The sequence below is a fragment of the Acipenser ruthenus genome, chromosome 7 (assembly GCF_902713425.1).
Source record: "Acipenser ruthenus chromosome 7, fAciRut3.2 maternal haplotype, whole genome shotgun sequence".
NCBI lineage: Eukaryota > Metazoa > Chordata > Actinopteri > Acipenseriformes > Acipenseridae > Acipenser > Acipenser ruthenus.
Genome location: NC_081195.1, coordinates 19,971,089 through 19,997,940, shown reverse-complemented (window position 1 = coordinate 19,997,940; position 26,852 = coordinate 19,971,089). Strand labels below are relative to the sequence as shown.

The 26,852-nt window shown below is 37.7% G+C and overlaps 1 protein-coding gene across 2 annotated transcripts in view; it reads right to left on the bottom strand.

Moving 5' to 3' along the window:
- LOC117416185 (uncharacterized) overlaps positions 1-26,852 on the bottom strand; it is a 46,047-nt gene that overhangs the window by 14,696 nt on the left and 4,499 nt on the right. For both annotated transcript variants that reach the window (XM_034027260.3, XM_034027261.3), the window contains exon 2: positions 12,329-13,128. In XM_034027260.3, coding sequence (XP_033883151.3) covers positions 12,329-13,128 — 800 coding nt within the window. The remainder of the gene's footprint in view (positions 1-12,328; positions 13,129-26,852) is intronic.

The following is a 26,852-nucleotide window of genomic DNA, read 5'->3' as shown; positions in this document are numbered from 1 at the left end:
ACTAGGGGTAATGGTGGAGAACTGGCAAACATGCATTTTGCAAGCAAGCTTTTTAAAATGATCGTAGCTTACAACATAATTCCATCAACCGTACCTTGCGCACTTCCATTCATTTTATAGGTATCACACACGTTACAGGAAACATGTATTTTTTTATTTTAAAACACGTTATCTGGTAAAACACTAGGTTAAATGAATCAATGTTTGCAAAACATGCTTTCAGATTGTGTTCTACTTCCTTGGTCATTTTCCTGCCCTTGGTCGTTTCTGTCAAAACTGCACATTTGAGACCTATGTAGCTTATGGACGTGGAAAACGGACAACAAGTATCACATTGATTTGAACCCATACACACTGGTAATCCATTGCAGTTCATTGTCAGTATCAGTGTACAATATTTGTTCCAAATGCATTGTGTTGCCTTTGCTGTTGTGGTCTGCAACTGCTAATAATGTATCTGCTACGGATTCTGAAGGATAATCACTAGTATAATAGTATACAACCTGCCAAGGTTTTAACAGCTTCTGGACCAAAAAATGTGTTTAATCAAAACTAGCATTGTGTTTTATGAGACAGGCATGCAGCACATAATGCAACATAATTCACTAATTCACTCCCGGGCACTATCTTTGCATTGAAAACTGACCCCACTCCCTAAAAACGGGACCTTCTTTATCAAGGGCAAAGTCAAACATGTTTTTAATGCATAGACTATTGAAAACATCCCCATATGAGTTCATCATGCATGAAAGGGTTAAACTAAACATTTCTCTACCTGAACAAAACAGAGTGCAAGTACAAATCAAGGGAGGTTATGATGTGAGATCGCTCTACTGCTTTCTATTCTGGTCCCCACGCTATAAAAAAAAGATACTGTGGCTTTGGAGAGAGTCCAGTGAAGAGCAGCCAGACTAGTCCTAGGGCTAAAAGGTATGACAGTTATGAAAACAAAGCAGTGCGGAGATTGATTGAAGTTTTTTAAAATCCAAACAGGTGTTGACATAGTTACCCATAGCCAGTATTTTAAGCACAGAGACCAGGACCAGGGTAGGAAGTCATTTTTACAAGGTGCGTGGTGAGCATAGGGAAAGGGTGACCAAGTCACATTGTTGATTTCTGGGATCAAATCATCTACTGGAACCAGACAAGCCTTGATGGACCAGATGGCTCATTTGTATCTCACGTTTCTTATCTAAACTTAATAATGAAGTGTATATTACTGATTTTACTGGATGAAAATATAACAGCTCCTTAACTTTAAACTATATAATTAATCACAGTGAAATTATTTTTTGACCCCTTAAAATACAAGTGAAAAGGGGGTTATCTGAATGTCATTGTTGGTTTATTTTGATGGCATCTTTGCTGGTCTTATCAATTACAGTTGACAGTGAATGGAACAAGTATAGGGGTCCTATCCCTACAGTGAATCCTGTACACTGTGCATTGGTGTGAAGTTGTGTAACTAATGTATTGGGTATAGTGGCATACTCATTCCTGACCAGGCAGCACTAATTTGCACATGCTTTCAGAGAATGCCAATTGAGAGTATTTGAGGTTAATGGCAAACATTTGTCTGTCTTTGCACAAGAGAAGCTGGGAATCAATCATGCACCTTATCTTTACAAGGAAGACACCCCATGAGACAGGGGTGGCTCAGATATTGCTTGGACATATTATTAAAATGTGCAAAATCTCCTCAACGTGTCTCAGTTGTCTGCAGTGTTCCTACTTGCTTGACCACAAACACTGATAAACTTGTGGTAAAAAGCAGTGCAGTGCAAAATCTGAAAGCACCGGAACACCACTAAAATATTGATTTTCTTAAACGATAATTATACAAATTCACATTACATTTGTATACTGAAGTTCTAGTTACACATATAATAGGAACAGTAATGCATTTATCTCTTTTTAACACACAGTCGTAGTCGATGCACTGTTGCTGTCGTCTTTGTCAGCATTTCATTTTAGCCTTCTTAAAGAAGTAGTTTGTAATAGAAGAAGTTCCTAATGCTCTTTTCATTGCATCAAGAGGACTACTAACTGAATCAAACAGTTGTGCAGGAGATGCAAGTCATGTGACTTAGCTTACCTATTATACAAAGAACAATATAACAAAGAACAATTCTCCTACCTAGTCATACTGATTTGTAAAATAACATTTGAAGTACCACCTCAATTGGTAACAATCGTAACCCTAATGTCAAGCACAGATAAGCCAGTATTCAATGTTTATATTATTAAAATAGACTACAGCACGATGTTCTAACAATGCATGCTTAAGAAATGTCTAGGTATTAAACTATTAATGATTCCATAAGTTCTAACCACAGATGTTCTTAGAATGGAACAAAAAAGGGGACATTTTAACAAATATTTATATAATGATCGCATTCCAAGTATTCCCAACAAAAGCAGGAAGTTTTACCAGGTTGGTTTCCCAGAGCACAAATTCCATACGGCCCAAGTCATGTGGCTTCCTGTCCTTTCAGCCCCGTGACGAGCAGTTCGGGGAAACCAACTCCGAACAATGGCGAGAAACATGACGCGATGTCTAATGAGAACTGTGTGTGGAACTCTGTTCTTACTTGGCTTTTGGTCTCATGATTCAGTTGTGAAACAGGCAGGGAAGCTGTTTCTAAAGCTTCCAGTTCCTTTTGGTTTCCTTTCCTGAACACTGATAATCTGGAAGAACCATTCTTAGTTTTCAAGTTGTTATATGTGAACAGTGTTGGAGAATAACACATTACATGTAACGCAATACTGTAATCGATTACATTTTTCTGTAAAGGTTTCAGACAGGTAACGAAATGTGGAAATGCATTATATGGTATAAGGAAAAATAAGGATTACTTTTAGTTGCATTAAAAAGGACTACAACTAATGCATAACATAGAAGTGGTTCAACAGTGCAAGTCAAACCTTGCATGTCACATGAGTAGGCTTTTTATATCATCTTGCTTGAAAATGGTGTCAGAGAAAGAGTGGGTTTCAACCTGACCAAACAGAAAAAAAAACATCTCTGTAAAATGTAAACTGTGCCTGAGAAGTAACTATTTGTAACTGTAACTAGTCATTTTTTGTTAAAGTAATAAGCTACTGTAACAAGTTGCAATTTTGTTCAAGTAGCTTGTAACTGTAACGGATAAAATGGTTTTAAAAGTGACTTCTCCAACACTGAATGTGAACTGAATAGTGTTTAACTTAGATATGATCCTGTTTTTGCTCCTGATTTTATTTATATTCAGGAGACATCTGCCACAACACTGGGTGTAGGGCCACCCTGGGAAGCCAAATTCTTGAAATTGTTCTGGAGGGATACGTGACATCTCCTCAATGAAGTAGAGAGTGGAGATCTGACACAGGATCTTGAGAAGTGGACGGTATGATTGACTCTCCTTTGTGTTTGTGCTGTTTTGGAACGTCTATAGCTTGCAACGCTGGCCATTTACAGCAGTTGCAAATTTTGACTCTGATGAGCCCCAGGCCACACAATCAAAGGAATCTGACCTCCTCTCCTCCCAAAGAATCAATGACAGCCCCCCCCCCTGACAAGATCAAGGCTTGGGAATTGACCCTGGAATTCTATGGCAAGCTGGCTTATTTTAAATAAATGTCTACAATGTAAATTTGCACATTGTGAATGAAGTGAATGGCAATCATGCGGTCATGCAGTATTTGAGGAGTGTGGATAGGGGTGGTAATTATCAAAACTTTGAGTTCTACTATATAGTCAGATTAAGTAAACTAAACCTAATTAAGGTTCCAGTCAAAAATCTATTTGTGTTTGAGATTTTGTGGTTCTTTCAGGGCCTACTGCAGGTCGGTATGGCTCTTTAAGTCAAAAAGGCTGGGCAGCTCTAAATTCCACATTGCATGGCACGTGCTATAGGCCTGTGACAGATTTGTATTAATCAGTTAATACTTGAAATGGAAACTTACTAGAGAACAATACACCCCAAGTACCGAAAAATGTCCAAGTTAATATTAAAAACTGGTCTCACTGAATTTAAATGTATAACTGTGTAGCACATACGTGACATTATTGGGGAAATACATTTCTGGGACTGAGCGTCAGCATGTCAAGGATAAGGCCTTGCAGAAATTCCACAGTGTTTCCTGCACATGACGTGTGAGCAGAGAGCTCTCATCAGTCTTAGGGCCCCTCGCCTCACTGTTAGTTAAAAATTCCAGTTCCTATTTCTGTCTGTTACCTTCTTAAACAGTTTTCTAAAAATGTCTATTGGTAAGGAATGAAGCTAAATGTAGTGTACAGTTACAGGAAAGATTTAAGTAAAAAACACACCATGTAACAGTGATGGTGTTCATTGCAACATAGATACTGGAGGAAAAATAAATACAATTTCTAGTGCCTTATTTACAAAGAAAAAAACTGTCCTGTATAGTACTTTAGTAAGCTTTGCTTATTTTAGTTTCCAACGTTTTTTTGAGAGAATGTAGTTTCTTACACAGATACAGATGTATTGTATAACCCCTTGGGTCACTATATGTTTTTTCAATGTTTTGGCAGGGCAACTTCTCGAACTCCATAGAGTTCACATAAACTGTTTTAAAATTTCTAAAATTAAAAAAAGTGACTGAAGGGTATATATTATATTACTGGTATATTATTGCCTTTTTTCAAATACTGTTTTTTTTTTTTTGTTCACTATAAATAAGCTGTTTAGGGGTTATCTCATGTTTCAATGTGAGGTGGTGTTCCAAAGCTTTTTTGTGCTCAAGATAATTTAAAACATTACAATGATTTTCAATTTAAAAAACTAAAAAATATACTGATTTCCGAGTATCATCAACTGAACCATTTTAAAGGTATAACACAAAATGTATAGATCTGTGAGGAAAGTGTACAAACTTAGAACTTCCACTCTCTATGATTATCCTCTCTCCTTCAATGAAAGGACCGTGAGTTAAATTTTAATGCATTGCAGGGTCCATTTTACCTTGTGTTCAATTCCTACAGACACCAAATGTGTGGTCTTGCTACTAGGTTTTAATCTATATTCAAGAGGAACAAAACGGTGGGGTTGTATTACAACCTTGGTCCCCTAAAAATATAAACATCTTTCCTTACATGTGGGTATCAACCATAACAGTGCTGAATTGTTATACACAAGTCTCTCGCTTAGAAGTGAGCCCCTGCGCTGACGTAAGTAGCCCCCGTGCCTACAAGTACCGTCAGTGCAAGGCGCTCCCCCCTCTCAGATTCTAATTGCCCCGTGAACACAGCAACAATGAATGTAAGGAAGGATGTTTATATTTTTAGGGAACCAAGGTTGTAATACATCCCCACTGTTGCCTGACAAATAAAACATCCTTCCTTACACGTGAGTAAGCTATACCCAAGAGGGAGCACGTTCATACATTTGGATGGGCCTCCTCAGAGGGATGGCTTGGTCGTGTTGTGTCTGAAAGCTTCCAGCTCAATAGGCTGGTTAACATGGAACAAAGAAATTAGTTTAGGGAGAAAAGCAGGGGTTTGTTTTAAGAGTAACTTTTGACCCGGATTCTCCAAAACACATACAAGGCTGCGATGTGGATAGGGCCTGTAGTTCACCCATACACCTAGCTGAAGTTATAGCTACCAAGAATCTTTAAAGACAGGAACTTGAGCTCAGGACCTACCATTAGCATGGGCTGGGACTATTCACAGACAAAACTACTATCAGGATGGCCAAACTTTATTATTCTAGCATTACTGACTGCAATTCATTGTTTTATACTGTATATAATTGTTGTATATCTATGTATTTTCCATATTGCCCTACCCACTTTGCATTTTAGGGTTACATAAAATGTGCAGAATGTATTTGTGTGTAAAAGGAGAGGCAGCAGGCATTGTTGTAACTTGACCTACTCTAGCATATCATCTGTCAATGAACACTGATTAGTTATGTTGTGGATTGAAATTCCTATTGTTGCGGTTTGCTCTTTGCCCTGTGGGAGTTTTTATTTGTGAGAGTGTATAATTACTGTACAATTATACCTACATTATGTTTTGTGGTTTTCACAGTCTGGGCTGGCCTTGGCTGAAAACAAATAGTATCAAATGTTTTTTTTTACTCAAATTGTAGGGTACATGACCCATATCTTCAAACCCCTCCACTGACCCCACTGGCACACACTGTCCGCTGTGATGAAATCCAATACCACAGCAGGGATTAATCACATATTTTCTGTTTACATAACTCGGCTTCAGCTTTTGTATGGAATTCCATCTGGTATTTCGAAAATGGAATGATTACATTACTTTTCTTCTAAAGTAATTCATACCAGACAACCATTCATGCTTATAACCATTGGACAGCTATTTCTACAATGTTACAATTTACTCACAATAAAATAGAAAGCTCTTACACCTGTTAAACTTTCTCTGCTATTTTTAGAAGGCTGTGCATGATTCACCATGAAGAAAACTATTTTTTTCAGCAATGTTTTAAGAAAATTCGTAATTACATGAGAACAGGAAGGATATTTACGAACGAGAAGAGGTCATTCAGCCCATCAAAGTTTATCCAGTTTGTATAAGCTGGTTGATCTCAGAACTGTCAAGTCTGGTCTTAAAGGAATCCCAATAATTCTCAATCAACAACATGGCTGGGTAACCTATTCCATACCTTACCTGTGCAAATAAATGTCTCCTACTCTCTCTCCTAAATCTTCACTTAATTTCCAGCTTCCTCTGGTCCTGGTTTCTAATTCTGCATCTGGAGTGTTGGCTAGGGTTGGTCAACTCCTTTTCATACTTTAAGACTTCAATCAAGCACCTCCTAATTCCTATTTGGTCAAGGCTAAATAAATGCAGTGCCCTCAACCTCCATTCCTATAAATGCTTAGATTAGCCAGGCTGCTCTTTGCTGGACTCTCTCCAAGTGCCCAGTGTCTTTTTTGTATTGAGGAGACCAGAACTGAATACTAAGTGTACTTTGATTTGTACTCTACACTTGTGATACTTATCTTGAATAACTATCTTTTAGTCGTTCATATCTGTTGCGTTTAGAATAACGAGTACAGTGCTAAATGAGGAAACCCTGATTGTATTTAGCACCCTACTGTATAAGCAATGTATTGTGGACTAAAAAGCATTTTGTGGTTAAAAATATAGACTTGGCACTTGTTTCGATAATTTTCTTGTGCAAACTAATGCGAATCTCAAAACAGCAGGAGCTCTTAAGAAAAAGCATGTAATGAAAAAGTAGTATTGTGTGACGGCTGCAGTGGATATTTCAGATCAGTTGCACAACAGGTTTCATGGGGTAGAGCCGGGTTTTATTTATAACCACTCTGTAATCAAGCAACTAGCACCTGCCCTGTTCTTGATAGTCTGCTATTACAACCTCCCCCTGCACACAATCAAACTGCCTATCTTTCTGGACTCGACTCTTCAGTTCAGTGTTTGCTTTGGTGGGCAACATTCAAGAATGACATCATCACGAGGGGAGGGGTTGTTACTATTACACATTGTAATGTAAGCCTAACCACAAGGAATTACTTTATTAGCTTCACTGACAAGTGATGATAAAGCTTGAATTTACTAGCCGGTATGCCGACCTTCCTGTCAGTAGTACACGTTAATGTTAGCCATGAAGAGTTAGGAGGGATGAGGGGGGTTTAGAAGGTGTTTCAAACCTAGCCAATACTCTACAAACAATAGCTGCTATATGAAAGAGTCTTTATCAGGATAAATATGAGAACAATTTTACACCTGTGTGATAAAGCTTGCTAATGATCTGTTCTTGGTTGGTGAATCAGCTCTCTGTGAGGCAGCCCGCAAGGTGGTTGGGGTTCATTAGAAATTCAGTTCAGATAAATAGGTGCTGCTTGATGAGCAGCTGAATAAAAAGACTTGCCACTGCCTTTCATTCATGTCAGAGAGCAGTAAGCCATGAAAGCACATGTGGGCTGAATGCATTTCACAGCTAGTTTACTACAGTATATTGAGCCATCCTAACTATTAAACACTCAATATATTTCTATCTATTGAGCCACACTGCCATATTTCTGTATACCTCCATGTGGGGCATTTGTATATTTACCCTCCAATAAGAATTACAGCTGCACAGACATTAAAAAGAAACTGTTTTCATCAATAACATAAAACACACTGACAAACACTTCATGTCAAAACATGTGTCTAATTGTGTTACTAGGTTCAATTTGATTTAACGAGTCATGATATTTGTTTGTATAAGCCAATAATCAAGTTGGATAATCACATTTTGTATTTTTATTAGGGTTGTCAAGCGATTAAAAAAATTAATTGATAAAATTATTGCATCCATCTCATTCGTTTGTGTTATTACTGATGCTATTATTATTACTTTTTTATTATTTTAAAGTTCTTATTATTACCTATAAGGACTTATATAGTCTTGGACCTTCTTGTCTTCAAGATCTGCTGACCCCATATGTCAGTTTATTACTCACCTTAATGCATTTCAAATTATACTGTATATTTTCTTATGTTTCCTTTATATATATATATATATATATATATATATATATATATATATATATATATATATACTGTATATATATATGTATATATATATATATATATATATATATATATATATATATATATATATATATATATAATTGTTTATAATAATAATAATAATAATATAAAACATATATAGTATTCATTAGACAGATCATAGGCATTGCTCTGTTTCATTTTGTTGTGCTGGCTTGCTGGCATATTATAGAACACTTTCTGACAAATCCTTTGAATTCACATTCAAAACACTCCCTTTCAAGACCAAAATACTATAGCTACGTACACCGAAAACACTCCCCTCGAACACAATCATATCAATACACATTTTAATACTAAAACGTACATAGAGTGCCTATAGAAAGTCTAGACACCCTTTCAGAATGTTCACCTTTTGTTGCCTTATAGCCTGGAATTAAAATGCATTGAAATAGGTTTTTTTTTACCCCACAACTTCCAAGTGAAAAAAAATATTCTAGAAATTTGGAGAAAATTAATTAAAAATAAAAACTGAAATAGCTTGGTTGGATAAGTGTCCACCCCCCTTGTAATAGCAATCCTAAATTAGCTCAGGTGTAACCAATCGCCTTCAAAATCACACACCAAGTTAAGTGGCCTCCACCTGTGTTAAATTGTAGTGATTCACATGATTTCAGGATAAATTCAGCAGTTCCTGTAGGTTCTCTCTGCTGGGTTGTGCATTTCAAAGCAAAGACTCAACCATGAGCACCAAGGCGCTTTCAAAAGGCCTTAGATAAAAAAAATATCTAAGGCCTTGAATATCCTTTGGAGCACGGTCAAGGCGATTATTAAGAAGTGGAAGGTGGTTGGCCCCACAAAGACCCTGCCTAGATCAAGCCGTCCCTCCAAACTGGATGACCGAGCAATATCCCAAGCACTCCACAAATCTGGCCTGTATGGTAGGGTGGCAAGAAGGAAGCCATTACTCAAGAAAGCCCACCTTGAATCCCGTTTGAAGTATGCAAAAAAACACTCAGGACATTCTATAGCCATGTGGCAAAAAGTTTTGTGGTCTGACGAAACTAAAATTGAACTTTTTGGCCTAAATGCAAAGCGTTATGTTTGGCACAAACCCAACACAGCGCATCACCCAAAGAACACCATCCCTACTGTGAAGCATGGTGGTGGCAGCATCATGTTATGGGGATGTTTCTCATCGGCAGGGACTGGGGCACTTGTCAGGATAGAAGGGAAAATGAATGGAGCAAAGTACAGAGAAGTCCTTGAGGAAAACCTGCTGCCCTCTGCAAGAAAGCTGAAACTGGGACGGAAGTTCACCTTTCAGCATGACAACGACCCAAAGCACACAGCCAAAGCTGCACTGGAGTGGCTAAGGAACAAAAAGGTAAATGTCCTTGAGTGGCTCAGTCAGAGCCCCGACCTAAATCCAATCGAAAATTTGTGGCATGACTTGAAGATTGCTGTCCATCAACGCTCCCCGAGGAACATGACAGAGCTTGAACAGTTTTGTAAAGAAGAATGGTCAAATATTGCCAAATCTAGGTGTGCAAAGTTGGTATCCCAACAGACTCACAGCTGTAATTGCTGCCAAAGGTGCTTCCACCAAGTATTAACTCAGGGGGATGGAGACTTATCCAATTATGATCTTTCAGTTTTGTATTTTTTATATATAATTTTTTTCTCAATAAAAACGTTTTTCCCCTTAACAGTGTGGAGTATGGTGTGTAGATCAGTGGAGAAAATCCTCATTTAAATGCATGAAACTCTGAGGCACTGACACAACAAAATGTGAAAAAAAGTTCAAGGGGGTGTAGACTTTCTATAGGCACTGTATACCATATTTTATAATAACTGCTTAAATAAATAAAAACTGCTACATTTAATACTGTAGCGATCTTGGTTAACGCAGGCAGGCGCATCACACAGGGCGAGATAATCCACACGCAAGCAGAGGGCGGGCGCGAACCCGGGACCTCTCGCACTAAAGCATAGCGCCGATACCGCTGTACAAAAGAACCAGCTCCTTCGCAAGGAGAGTATGTCCAGGGTAATGTCTTTGTATGAATTCGTCGCCTAGCAGCCCTGCTGCTGCCTTCCGCAATGCACGCTACACTACATTTAGCCAATTAGTTGTACTTCGTCAATTTGAAGAGAACAGTGGAAGAAAGGCTAAAATTTAGAAACAATGCTAGCGTTTTTTCATTACAGGTGGCCAACTACGGTGTAAACACAAAGTACACAGAAAAAAGAATAAAGGGGAGCCTCAAAATAGACACGTTCTGTCAGTATGTACAGGAGTTATGCATTAGTATGTTAATAACAAGTACTGTAGTATTTGTTATAATATTAATTAAACATATATATTTTTTGTTCATTAAAAAAAAGTTGTATTAGACATGATAACATATTCAAAACATGTTGTATAGCGAAAACATTTGTAATCCCTCCAGAATGACTTGTTTTTGGAGCAAAATAACTTAAACTAGGATGCTTAGGTCATCTGTTACCATTCCAATTTACTGTGTGTGTGTGCGCGTGCGTGTTTCTGGACCTAGTACTGTGTTTTTTTTAAATGTGTATATAGTTAATTTTGGTTTTAAAAAGAAAAAGTTTGCTTTGTATTTCAACTCTACGTATTTTGATATACTGGTACAGTACGTTTGTACAGTTGCAGTTTCTATTAGTAAATTCTTATGTTGGTTAATTCAGTTAGCTTTTGCTGAAAAACGTTTGGGGAAAATACACATGTAATACCATATAACTGTAAAAAGCAACATAAATGCTTTGAACTTAATGTAGGCTACTGTAGATTATTTTGAAAGTACGTAGTGTGTTGTTTTCAACGTAGTAGAGTACATTGAAACACCCAGAGTGTTTTGAGCGTACTTACAGCTTCTGTTTTTCGGTATGTATTCATTTTATTTTTCAGTGTTTTTTTTTTTTTTTTTTTTTTTTTTTTTAAGCTATTTACGAGTTTTATGTAAATCGGTTTTTTTCCGGTCTTTCGTTTTAGATATACTGTATGAAATTAGTGTTGTCGGTGCTTGGGCGTTTTTTTTTTCTGTCTAAATATGTACAGTAGTAACTCGACAGTACTTGCACACACACTTAAGTTGTACCTTCTTTCCTTTGCTGTCTTCCACAACGAAATCCTTATGGTCACTGGTCACAGTTGACTTATGACCCATGAGGTGTGATTAAAAATGTCAAAAGATTTGGCAACACGTTTGTAAATACAACGTTGCAATACGGACAAGGCGGGACGCAGCAAGGTAATGTAATGCTTGTAAACTTTGCAGGGTGTTCAGTAACACTAAGAAATGCTTTTTAAATGTAACACTGCAACTTACATTCAAAATATATTACATGCTTAAATAAGAGTACATTTTACCCAGTTACAAAACAAAAAGTATTTTGCTGTGTGTGGGTTAGTGTCTTTAATGGATTCACTGCATCATTTAAGGAGACTAGACTAATTTAGGATACAAAAAAAGATTATAAAAGACAGAAATAGCTGAACGTTAATAATGATAACACCCCTGTTTTCTGGGCAGGCTTTGCGGTATTTATCACGCTTTCCACATTCAATACAGAGCAGATAGGAACTACAATAATGATTAACAGTGACTTTACTGCATATCGTTTTTGGTTTATAATGTAAATCCCATAAAGTATCTGTTTAGCAGACATCGCAGGGAATGAAATTTAACATCGCAGTGAGTCTGTGCTGTAAATGGTTCTTATCAAAGTCAATGGAAAAAAATAAATAAATAAAATGTATATATACTGTACATTGCATACATGCAGTAAATGCTGTTATTTGCTTACCTCACTTAACCTACAGCACTCGTCCATATATTCATCCAGACTGTCGCTAGTGGAATACTTCTGTAACCGCTGTTCCTCAAGATCACCCTCCGTCATATCATCAAAAGCCTCCCTGAATCCACTGCTAACTCGCCTGGTATCATCAATGTGAATTTCTGTAGGAACCTCCAGTCTAGAAGCCTCTTCCACATCCTTGTCTGTCTCCTCAACAATGTTCTCATGACTATGATTAAAAAAAGAACCACCTGTTTTCTGACATTCAGTAAAGTCAGTTGGGGTATTTTCAGAGCTTGGAAGCTCATTGGATTCTACCATGTCCTTCTCCCTCACTGTCTGCTGAACAGAATTGTCTATCTCCTCTATCTCAGGGCACTTGCTGAGCAGGAATATGTGGTCCATGACTGCAGGAGAAGTGCTCAGATCCCCAGAATCACAAGAGGAGCCCCTGCTGTGGACTACGAAGCTCTGCTCTGAGCTTGTAGGAGTAGATGGGGAATTGGCTCCACTAGGCAGCTCCACACCAGAGTCCTCCGATTCAAATTTGAACAGCTTGGACAGCCTGCTACATTTGGAATTCTCAGTGCTGAGGTCAGAATATGGAGTCAAATAGCCAGATGTGTTCTGAGTTTGCCCTGGTGGAGAGTGCGGCTCCTCGAGGCTCTCTGAGGGTATGTCTGACTCTGCGATGGAGTCGTTGGCGAGTGACTCTTCAGGACTCACAAACTCTGCTTGGAAGTTATTCGTTAGGATCTTCATCTTGGTCAGCACCACTTCGCTTTCCAATGGCATATCCTTCTTCCCTACCAACGAAACAGATATAGAGAGAAGAAATTACTACAGCCGCAAAGAACAGAACCTCCTACAGACTTGGTTGGATTTAGAGAAGTGCAGAATCACTATCTTCTTTCAAATGTATTTGAAGTGCAACCAAAGAAATAAACTTAACCTGGGCAACGTTTTGCTATTACTCTTAAAAACTATTAATTTCTAAACAAACAAACTGAGGTCCTATAGATACAGTTTATTTAACAATGTAAGAGTGGCTGTGGCGGGGTGTGTAGACCCAGCACAGAACACAATACATATTGTACACTGGTTGTATTTTGCATTTTGGGTGTGAAAATAGAGCTAATTCAGTCTGCAGCCTCTCCCTTGTACTTTAGTTGTGTCTATGGCAGGAGCCTGTAGCTGTTTGAAACTGATGGTAATTGATGCCATTGACTGTCAGTTGGCCATTAATAGACTTGCTGAGGACACAAAATGGAGGACTGGGATGAGTTTATTGAGACAGTGAGAGGAACGTGATTAGAAAAGTATTCTGTAACAGAAAATTTAAGTTTCAGTCGCAATGGGAAAGACAACGGACCATACAGATGTTTGTTTTGTTGTTTTTACTCACTGCAATGCAAAAGGTAACTGGAAATCAAGGTGTTATTCATTGAGGAATGGCTAGGTATCTATCCATTACACATTGAATCAGTGCCTTTATTCCCCAAGGTGGCCCTACACCCTATTCACAGTTTTGGTTCTAATAGTTTTGTTCAACCACCTCTATAAAGGGCTTAACCCTTAACAAGTAGAAATGAGTGGTTCATATCATTTAACAGTGCCCATATCACCTTGGTGAAGTGAACCCGATAACTAAAAGTAGAACAGCAATTCTGTTAATAATTATTATTACCACCAGATTGAACAAAGCTGTCACATCGGAATGACTGTGAAGGGGCTTGTTCATGGTGCTACACATAGATAAAAGTATGCAGCTAAAACAGGTCAAAGAGGAGAAGTAACACATTTTAATAAATGTCACACCATTTCTTGGCATCATCTATGCTGTACATTGCTGCTATCCTGATCACATACCACAGAGTTATATTGATGATGACCTACATACTTGCCTTCACCTTTCCTGGAGAAAGATGTCTTCTGCTCTGAAACAACGTTATACAGTTAGAAACCAAAGAGCTACACAATAGAAAACTACCAAGATAGAAAAGTATAGCCCAATAACATTATTTATGGTATACTAAGAGGATAGTAAATAGACTGCTTCACTTGACGGGAATTAATGTTGTCAGGATTTCGGTATTTCCCCATGCTTTAGTGGCGTGTTGTGAATGCCAGAGTGTCATTGAGGTTGTACTTAATTACAGTGGGATGGTTTAGCCTCCAGCCATATCTATACTTCACATATAATTGCTCCACTTTCAACCACTATACATTTTACTTTGTTTGCAAACCATTCAATTAGATTACCATTACAAAAACACTAATTTCTAGTTTCTAGTTAAAAATAATGTGTAAAAAATAATGTAATTGTATGTCAAAATAATGTGATATCTTGTAATAATTGTAAGTCGCCCTGGATAAGGGCGTCTGCTAAGAAATAAATAGATTCAGGACCAGCACTACAGCACTCACTGGGAGAGGTGACCGTGTTTGTGTTTGTGGGTATTTGCATTGGGATTATTATTCTTGTGGGATAATTGTTTATTGTAAACGGGACTGCAACCCAACATCATTTACTGTGCAATACACATCATTGTGTACTGCCAACCATCATTGTTTGTCTCTGTTTGGTCATCAGACCCCTGGATTAAAATAAACAGAAACCTTTTCACCCGTACTTTGTTTGCCTGTCATTTCTTGTTGGATTACTGCACTGCACTGCACCTACCACTTACCACTTTGCCACACACCTGCAATACCCCTCGCTGACCCCTTTCATTTCTATCTGCAAAGAACGTTGGAGACACTGATAAAGACTTCTAGTCAAAACGTTTGTCGATTTAACATTTAGTATTTCTAAATAGACCCTGCACATCAGACGGAGACCAGGAATAATTTGGTTTTGACCTGCATTCCAAAGATGTCTCTTGTACAATCACCGCTTCTCTCCAACCAGGTGGTGTAATAGAGCTACCAGGAATGGGAACATGCTGCACTTGGTAAGCATAGGCTGTGACTATCAAAAGCTCAAAACTGACAGTCCCGCTTTGATCAGCTTTCCAGTTTAATATCAATATGGAGTGCAGTCATATGGAACATCTCCTCTTTCTTGCGGCCTGGCACCTGATACCCTGAGTGTCAATCACTGCATGTATTCTGATTATTGGAAATCACGCACAGCTTTTTAATCTGTCTCCCATTACTCCTCAGACCAGTTTATACTCCCTTCTATCAAACCCTCTCTTGTCTTTTATCAGGAAGTGCAATAACAAAATGTTAGCACTCCCGCTGAGAAACTAACACTCCTGGAACACGATTATCAAGATTTTTTATTGCACAATTTTTTTTTGGGGTGGGAAGGGATACTTTTTTTTGTTACAAAACTAATACAGTGCTACCTCGAAAAAGAGACTAGTAAGTTAATCAAGAGCTCTTATACTGAGGAGTATAGTACATATACAATTTACAGTCAACATGGTCTGATCATGAATTGACCAAATTTGAGAATTATCAACTTGTGAAATAACAAGGGAACAGTGTACATGAATCACCAATTTCCCCTCCCTTTCCAACAGTGCCTACGATAACTGACCTGTCCAAACATTTACAAGGCCAATGTCTAATATGTGGATCTTAATAGGACCATTGAAAGATGTTTGCACTTCATCAGTGGGGTGGAGACCTCCAAACCCTTGAACATGAGAATGTAAACCAAAACTAATTTCAACAATGAAGACAATGAGAAAAACGTGTTGTTGAAACCTGGAATTTTAATGTCTCTTTTAATATTATTACAAGTTACAAAAAACTAGTAACAAACAACTGAGAAGCACCTTAAATTGATCTTCAAATTGTAGTTACTGCTTTTGTAACTTTAAAGTCGCTGGCACTAATCTTGGACTACATATCTAAGGTAAAGTAAGACAGTCAAAGATGACTGCTTATCTGGGCTTGTGAAACCAGACAAAACGGTTTTATTTCGCTTTGATAAAAACTCTGTAAATAAATACCACTACAGTGTTTTAACCCAAAAGACTTCATCCCTTTCACATGGAAATGACTGGGGGATGAAGAGGATCAGTTCACCAGCTTTAAATGTAATGTTTTGAAAGGATAAAAACTTCCTAAAATTCCTGGAGGAGGCTGAAATCATGCAGTTGTTTTTTGAGTTTTGACTAAATGACTAATTAATAACAATATTGCTATTCCACTGGGTTTCCAATAAATTTGGGGCTGTCGGTATTGTATAGTACAGGTTGATTGTTCATTACTACCCCTTATGGTTAATTGTTAGGGTTAATAGGGCAATAACTAATTTATTTTGTGTGCCTGCCAAATAACCTATACACAGGCTCTGTATATTAGATTTCAGTAGTCCATTCAGCCAATCAGAGGTATGTGCCCAATGGTGATATTCAATCTGAATACAGTTTCCAAATGTATAAGTTATGGAGCATCCATCATGTATCCCTACCTACAGTCAGCTCTACTATAGTACGTAACAAACAACCCAGGCAGACAGGATGCCAAGATATCATCAGCTATGAAACTTTCTTTAAAATCAAACCGTAAAGCCTTGTGAACTTAAAGCACTCAAAAGTTTATTTGAGGGACAAGATATTATTGCATGACTGCCGACAGACTACAGGAAGAAAAATGAATACATGGATTTAGGCAACCTTCGTGTACATTGTTTTTCCACCTGGGTAACAGTGAATGGTATTGCAAAACGTGAGTTAAGAGTTAAAACAACTTGTTTTCCTTTACACACAGCAAACCTGTTCTTGACTGTCAATGCAATAGTCAAGTGGGAGATCAAAGCCTATTACAGATATTGTAGCACAGGTACATCTCAACAGAGCAGCACAAATGCAAAGAGAGACCTAAGTAGACTATAAAGTCTAAATGTAATGCATCAAAATTACATAAATACAGAATGTGCTCTGATTTTTTCAAAGAAAAATGTATTTGGTACTGAATGAGCTAACAGCAGCAAACAACTCAACTAGTGCATCACCGGTCAGCAGGGAAGCTCGCACAGGTGTGGAAAGCGAGACTAATAATGAAACTAGTCTCTCTCCCTTACCTTAGTCTCACATTGATGGTGCAAAAAGCCTATGTGGGGAACTAACAAGAACAGGGGTGGCCTACCCTGATCCAGAAAGTCACAATCCAGCAGGTTTTCTGGGTATCTTTAAATCATCAACGGCTAAGACCTGGATTTTTTTTTATAAGAATATAATTGGTTCAATTAAGTATTTGAGAAGTCAGGTGGAACAAAAACCAAAAGACCCTGCGGCTCTCCAGGACCAGGGCTGGCCTCCCCTGAACTAGAAGCATCTTGTAATGGTCTTTATTAGATAACATATTGCTTTGAACTGTACTGAGCTCATTTCAATGATGTGATGAAAAACAGAAACAATACAAATATTGGAAACCAAATAACACCAAGGGTTAGAGAATAACTCAATTTTATACACCCTCAGTATTTATTCTACCTTTAAAACTGTCGTGCAAAGGGATTTGTAACCACACAGCTTCCAGATTAAATATAGGGTTGGACAGATGGGTATCATATAATGAGTTTATCATCTTTTCCCAAACTGAACGTACACACAATGATCTAATGGGAAATTACAGTTTGAAAACCGGTTTTGAAATTGGTAATTATTGTGTAAAAACAATGCTTGTGATTTTTCTCATTAGGTTAAAATTGTTTTTATTTTGTCTGGGTGTTGGTAATTTCCGACTTATAACAATGGGTGTCTGTTTTTTCCATATCCTTGATTGTTTAGGCTTAGCGGGCAGTGCTAGGAGTAATCCAGAATCTACAATTCATGTTTACTGCACGTAAACTTATTTTCAGGCGACCCTATTTATTTACAGGCATTATTTCGCTCTACAGTATATAAAAGATGTGCAATTTCTACTTTACTTTCTTGACCAAGAATCTTATGATACAAACAGAATAATTTATAGTTCTGAATATATTCACACAATCATATGTCTTGAGTTTATTTTTGGGCTGTGATTTCCATTACTAGTCCAAAACCAATGAGTTACATATATTATTGTGATGATAATATTTTTTGCCCATACAATTTCGTTTTTTTTTTATATTCTTTGTTTCTTAAAACAGAAAAAATTGCCTGTTTTTCCCCATACCTTGTTCACAAAACATACATATGGCTTTGTACAAAGTTTCTTTGAATTTCTCTGTCATTTACATAAAATATTCATTCCCCAGGTGAATTTCCATGTTTTATTTTAACTACTGTGCTTGTACCAAGAGTGAAAAACAGCTAGGGACCTACTGTTTTTTTAATAATAACGTAATATTTGACATTTTCTTTTCATTATACTTGAAAATCAGAACATATTTTTTTAACAGTCTCTTCAGCTTAAACTTTGGTGGTTATACCGGAAATTCCTGCTGACATGTAAAAAAGTTTAGATTTTACATTTATCAAGAGATCAAAGCCCATGTACACCAAGCCTTGATTGTGGCATTCATAACACAATTCCACATTTCATAAACAGGCTATTTTAAGTATGTTTTGAGAGTTACAGTAAACTCCCTCCTTCAGACCAGCTTGATATAAGAATCAGCTCAGCATTAGGACTACATCTCTCCCCTGTTCAACTTAAAGCTCTCTCACAGTTTCACTCAGTTTAAGGCCTCGGTACGTCATTACGGCAGTAAAAACGCCAGTGCCCCAGAAGAGAGGAAAATAATCTTCCAATCAGCTTTTGAAACACTCAATGTGGAAATTAATTAAGACGTCAATTGGAAACTGAGGGAAGGACAGCTTTTCTTGTTTTGAAATGAACATGTTAATTATCGAGTCATTGAATACCTACCAAAAACGCAAATTCTGTGTATGAGTAACAAGTAACAGCACACCCCTAATCTTTAGTATTTATTTATATTAAAAAAGTGTCCTCTATAGAGACTGAATTATTCCTGCTGAGGTACTATAGGACTATCATCTGTAGGTGGGTCTGGTATTGTTTTTACTGTTGTACATGGTTTTCACAAGCTCCACTATTTTAATAGGGCTCGGTACTGATACGTGGGCCTTGAGATTCAGTATTCGGTGTGGTTCAGTTATCAGGTTGCGAATTGGTGCACATTCCCATGTATATTTTTCAATATTATATACTTAAAACCCAGTACATGCAGTGTTAAAGTTGGTATTACTCTTTTTTGACAGTGTACACGTTGACTATACAGTCATATTTACAAATGATTAAACTGTGTAAACTTCTATCTGAAAGGAATTGAAAGAATTAGCAAATATTTACTTGACTCAGATCTCCAGAATTCCTTACAAAGGACTTTTTTGATCTAATAAATTGTTGCTGTCAAACTTCTCATGTAAAGATTTATGTATTCTCCCTTTTCTTCTTTTTTTAAAACTGCATGTCTTTGAAGGTTTATTGACTTTACATCACTGGGTGATTATACTACAATGCTGAATGAGCTGTTGAGGCCTCCAACACAAAGCTTTAAAGCTGTGCATAGTTAATTAACCTGATTATATGTTATGTTATAGTCTGTATAGAAATAGTGGCCATCAACTCCAAATGAATGGGCATCTCAACCCACTGAACTGAATAGAAGGGCATGATGCAAACCGCAAACCATACAGTTCAAAGACAAGCATCATAGCAATCAACTGAAGAAGTAAGTACGGGTCTTTTGCTGATGTCAGTATTATCAACGCATTACAAACTCCTCGGACCAAATAAACTTGAAATATAGTATTCACATTCCCGAATTTTGTTTAGTACCAGAATTTACAATACATACGGTGTAAAACTCGATACCTGAGACTCGGATTTGTTTGTTTTAATTGAGGCGCTTGTAATTTTCGATTCTGTTCATTGAAAGTGGTTCTATACTGTTTGTTTGCTGAGCCACTGGGAAGTTTACTGATGTTCAAAACAAATGAAATCTCCTCTACATAAATAAGCTTAGATAAATAAGTTAAAAACAAGTCAAACATATTTCTACCAAAGCAGGTTTAATTGAAGTATTCTACATACTACATAATGCGTTAAGCTGAGGGAACACAGAGCCACTTTGTGTCTTGGAACTTGGTTATTGTTATTGTGTTGGTTTAGCTGCTCAGGTCTCGGTATTTCAGGTAAAGAGGTTGTATAAACATAATGGAGATCCTACAGTAGGACACAAACAGCAAGCTACAGTGACAATGCAATGGTATAGTCCAATAGGGTTATAAACCACTACCAATCTGACAAATAATTGGGTAAAAACAGTCAAAGAGGTTGACTAGTCTCCACTTTGAAAAATGTTATTAAATAATGTATTTTTTAATGTCTGGTTATCCGTTTGTGAACGTACTGTAACCTAACATTTTGCTGTTGGTACATTAAGTTTAAAACTGCTTTGAATTTTTTTTAAACTACTATAAATGTTCTAAAACCGCAAGCTGAAAAATGATTTCACAATCACGTGATGTGCGATTAATCGACTGACAGTTTCTGAGGTCGGCTGTCACTTTATTAGTCGACTATTTGGTCCTGAATATAGACAAATGCTTCGACTAGAAGTCTTTTTCAATGTCTCCAAATGTTGTAAAGGACTATTCAGTGATATTCCAAATAACAGCAAAATGTAGTTAAACTGCAGTATACCTGTATCTGCCTGGTTTTATTGTGCATTTCACATGTTATTTTTGTGTGACTTCCCTTTGCTTTCTCAATGCTGCTACAGTACTTTAACCACTGTGCAGCTGGAATATACCACCAATGTATTAGACTGCAAATACAGTAATATGCAGGAATATCATAGCAAACAAAAGCATGTTTATGCATTATATAAAACCCTAAAACCATACCAAGTTGCTCTTTAAGAGTATCTTAGATTCTGATACTCTTAAGTCACAGTGACGTACTTATACATCAATGGTCTCATGAAAGTAGGTCACATTTTCATGGTGCTGACAGCTGCTTGCCTGAACTATAGATAGCTATATCCTGAGAATCACATATGATAAAACTATGCATGATATATACACTTATATACATGATAGGCATGTATGTTCTAATGCATTTTTCCATGTTTACTGACAGTTCTGTTTTTGAATTTGTAGATGTGGAGGGTGATATGTATACTTTGTTTCTTAAATAAGTTTAATGTGAAATGTTGAAATCTGCATCCTGATACTAAATGCTTTATCTCTGGAATACATTACTCAACTCCCATTTAAACACTATTGACTCCAGTTCTTTCCCCACAAGGTTTGTTTTGGGATTACTACTTTGGCTAGCATTGCTTTTTTGCTTCTTTTGTAATAATATAATTATCTACAAGAGGTAAGCTAACACTTCATTTTGTAGGGGTATTAACCAACCAAGGTCTTAAAAACATGTTGTTGCCCTTTCTTACCCCTTGTCATTATGTCATATGTGCAGCAAAGGGAGTTTTGCATATCAGGCTGGGTTCCAATACAAATCTACAGTACAAGGTGCCATATATAAACATTCACCACATTAAATTTGCACAGCAATTTTGCAGTTTTCATTTGCTTTTAAATGTGCTTTACTATACCTGAGCTTTGCATGCTTATCTAAGCTTTACCAAGCTTTTTAAAATGCTTTATTACACTTTATTATGATTTTACTATTGGTAAACTTTTATAAGACAAAATGAAAATAAGTAAGTTTGGAAAACTAAAAAGCAAAAAAAAAAAAAAAGAATGTTGATGCTGATGAGAGGTTAGAAATGATTTTTGGCTTGGTTGTTTCCTCTTTAGTTGACTCATAATACAGTAGCCACACAGTGGTGCCCTTAAAGTTATAAATTTACTATCCTGCAATGGTGACTGCCAACACTGCTACGAGATTCAATGAGATATGTGCAAGGACAGTCACTATGCAAAAAGCAGCAAATATCCCACACAGACATTCTTCATTGGTAGTAAAAAGATTTCACGGCACTTGTGGGTATTCAAATCTTTTGAGAGAGGACAATTTAGGCAGACCAAAGTATTTAGTGGACAAGGGATTTAATTGGGGTTAAATGGGCTGTCCCATTCATTTGTCTTTTCTTAACAATCGATACAGTTTTGGGTACCACTGCTCCTGTGAGGTGTTTTGCACTTTACAATCAAGCTTATTTCATTATTGCAACCCCTTAAAGCACACAGTGAATTGAGCAGTTGTTCAAATGGGTTCTTCTTAAAAAAACATTTGAGAGTGACTCGAGTACCACAAGGAGGAAACTGACAATTTGGATGACGAGGTTAAACCTGTCAATACATTTTAAATCCTGTTTCGTGCACCTCATTGCAAAAATAAGAAAGTGTGCATCATTTTTTTGGTGGGACATACATGTCCCTTGTACCTTAAAGAGTAAACTGAAAAACCAAAAATTGGGAAGTTGAGAAACCCCACGAATAAAAAAAAAAAAGCTGATTCAAGATGAGGAATTCCACAAATATGAGTACCAGAGATGAATGTGGCAGATATATAAAAAAAAAGACTTCAGGAACTTTGTGGATTTAATTATTGTGCACTACTCAAGCTGCAATGTATTCTTGAGTGCAGTTTACATGTTACCATGAGTCACAACCTGCATGAATGCAAATCCGTTCTTCTTGCAGCTGTCAGCAAAAGCTGATGTTGCATTGAGCCTTTATTTAAGTTTGAGAAAGATTTCTTCTTGGGATTGTCTGAATTTATAACAATGACCTATTTATCACAGGAACGTGTTTTACAAGGAGTGTGTGTTATATAAGGGATGAAAACAGGGATGAAGCTGCTCTGTCATGCTTACAATGCACAAGGTGTGAGGTTTAGTTACATTACGGTACACTGTTAGAAAGAGGTAGAGATCAGAGGACAAAAGAAAATCACAGTTGTGAGAGAAGATCTCATATAATTGTACCTCTAGTAAGTTTAAATGCTCAGGGTGTTAATTTTAATGATCTAAATACCACACTTGAACTCTGTATAAATCTGTCTTGTGTTTTACCCAAAAGATTTTTTTACCTACTTCTTAATATTACAATAAAAAAGGCAGTGGAATGAGATTTATTTTAGATCGTAAAAATACACACAGAGCTATAAGAAACCGGGTCAAGCAGGCAAATGTTTTGACAGAAATGCTTTTTTCCATCTGTAGCGTCAGCAATAAGTCTGGTAACACTTAAAAATAAGTGGTGATTCATATCAGTTGAGAGTTAGAATAATGCTGTTGTTAATCAATACCGAAAATAAATAAGGAATGTACTACATGTGTACTGAAAGGTCTTCAAAATGAATCTGAGGGAGAATTCTGAAACATGATACTGGGCCCTATTCACAAAACCTTCAGGACTTTCTTAAGGAATGTTTTAGCAAGGACTGTTTTATTGGTTTAGTCTTTTTAAAGTCCTGTTTAACCAAAGAGAACATTATAAACACGTAAAAAAAAGTCCAATATACTCTAAAACCACTTTAGAAAAGTCTGTTTTGATGAAAACTAAGCCCAACTTTTTAATGAATATCGTACTAAGCCTCATTTATTTTATACATGCGATAATTCTCAGTGGGATAAGTAATTCTACACAAGGGGTAATACTCAGTGTGCAATGACGATTCAGTGCATAACTTCCAGAGTATATCGCAAACTGATGATTACTTAATTACATTTTAATAGGAAATACTATTTTGGTTCAATGTAATTGCATTTGAAATCATGGCACTAATTGTGTATTATTACTGTATATCTTTTAGAAAAGAATCATAGCAAGCTACAGGAAGGACAATGCAAGAAAATGCAAGAAAACTCAGAACAAGTTCAGCTTATCATTGACATATGATATTGTGGAATTGTGATATATCATAATATAATACAAGGATCCAACTTGCATCTAATTTCTTTGACCATGAAAATAGTGCCTCTAATAAACTGGATTAACTTGAATCTCATTTAATTGACTGTGAAAACACACGTTAAGCTGAAGACAAGGCAGAAACATGGTTCCTGGACAGTATCAGTCGACTGGGAAATGAACAAGGACGTGCTGAGGAAAGGAAGATAGACTTGGAATGTGGGTTACAGAGAACTAACAACAGGGAAAGATGGAGACAGAATTAACAAATCCTTGCAAACACAAACATTTAAGAAGTGAAATACAATGCATCTGAACCCAAGCAGAAAGAACAATTTATAGAAATTAATAAGACCCTAATTTCTATATCAATATAGTTTGTATATTATATACGTTTATGTACAGTTGACCCTGTCTCTTATGGTATACGTGTCTCATGAGCACTATGGGTGAGGTTTCTGTCTCCCAAAGTGCTTCTATACCATAAGAGACAGGGTCCACTTTACACAAACATAATGTTTTATTTAAAAAGAACAATATACATAGTTAATGCTGTTATCCATGTATTTAGAATTTCTCAGCTGGCATTCTACAGTGCACGGGACGACATGTTCGGCAAAAGAAGATTTTTCTTATCTTGGAATTTTCTGAAATGTGCTGCTTAGATAAGAGTGGCTTCACGTTGTTCAGTTGTGCAAAGTTACCTAACATGAGACCCATATAACATAAGAATGCTAAAACCAACAGGATTAACCACGCATAGCTAGTGTACCAAGCTTTACTATCCTCTACAATGCTTTTGCCATATTGCAATGAGCGCTGAACTTCTACGAGGCACTTCTATGAGAAAATGTTCAAAGCAGGTCAGGAGCAGTAAGGGAGTTTTTCAATAGGCAAGTCATGCAGGCCATGGTTAAAACTGTTGTATGTTTCAATGGTGTGCTAGTTAATGACAACTACTGCATCATCAATTTGTACTGAGGGGATCAGGAAGAAGGCAATACGGTGGAAACGTTTAAATGTCTAACTGGCACTAAACATGTAACCAAAAATGTACTGATGTATGAGGGTCTTGCATTGACTTTTCATTGTAATATATCATTTGATACTCATGTACACCACTGTACATTAATACCGAGTGTGGAAATGAGTGGGGAAATAATAAAACTATAAGAAACCATTACACCAAACATTTTAAGGGTTCATCTGTAAATTTACAGGTTAAAGAATTGTGATTAAAACAGAATATACCGTACATATAATATACCGTAAAAAATGTTGATTTTCTAGGCATTTTTGCGGGGGCCCTTAAAGGGGGGAGCGACTAATACACCGGTGCAATTTATGCAGCAGTGTGTCTGATCTTAAACTACTGTACAAGTGTCACAATGGGGTTACTGCAGCCACGGTTCCCTTTCAATTCGAAGACGACCACCAACGAACATTATGTATGGGATATGCCTGCCCATTGGGTAGGTATCGCTGAGCTCTCTATACCAGAGCTGCCGATAGGCCCCTGCCTGGTATGATGCACTCGGTCCCGCCCTCCGAGGGAATAAAACTGTCATTCTGAGGAAGACATTTCTCTTTTTCCTTCTCAAGATGGTAAGGTAAGACCTGTATGTCTAGCTGAGCGTGTTGATAGAAAAGAGCTTCGAGTCGAATCAAGTTGATTGTATTTCCCTTGCATTCGTACTGAAAGCTGGATCGCCGCTTTCCAGGAATCAACAACTTTGAAAAGACTGAGCCTTTCGCCTTTCTGTCTTTCAGCGGCCTCCACACAAGCTGTAGACGGTGCTCCACTCCGCTGTAGGCTACGCGCTGCCCCGGTCGTGTGACTACACGTAGTCCAGGCTAGACACCCCTGACCAGTTTCTGTGAATTCGTTTATAAACGCTGCACAACTGCGTTGTGTTTACTCTTTTTCTTTTCAACAGCCTGCCATGTCCCCATTGACTCAGTGTCCCGGGCGCTTATATACTATCGACCAGTTTTTTGAAGGGTGCTCGGTGGTTACACCCTCCCAGGAGGGCCGTTCTCCCCTGAATGGAGCCTTGGTGTTGTACTGGAGGCTCTCACGAAGGCCCCGTTTGAGCCCATACACTCCATAGAGTTGAAGTACCTGTCTATGAAGACAGCCTTCCTCGTGGCTATCATCTCCACTGAGCGGATCAGTGAACCACAGGCACTGTCTGTGCACAGCTCCTGCATGCGTATTTGGGAGGATGGCAGCAGGTGTCTCTGCGCACCAACCCTGCTTTCCTCCCCAAGGTGATTACAGCCTTCCACATTAATCAGTCTGAGGAACTGGAGTCCTTCTATCCACCTCCGTTTGCTTCAACGGAGGATGAGAGATTGAATTTCCTCTGCCCAGTGCGGGCATTGAGATGCTACGTGCAGAGGACAAGAGCTCTGCATCAATCTGACCAGCTCTTCGTCTGTCACGGGACTCGGACCCTAGGACAGCCCCTCTCTAAGCAGCGTCTGTCACATTGGATTGTGGATACAGTCTCGACTGCATATAATAGTGCTGGCTTGCCCCCACCTGGTAGGGTAGCCGCACACTCCACTAGAGGGTTGGCTACATCTTGGGCTCTCTTCAGAGGGTCCTCGATGTCTGATATTTGTACTGCGGCAAGCTGGGCTACGCCACATACCTTCTCCAGGTTCTACCACCTTAATGTGGTAGACCCTGCCCTGCCTTCATTAGGCACAAGGGTCCTTGAGGGTGT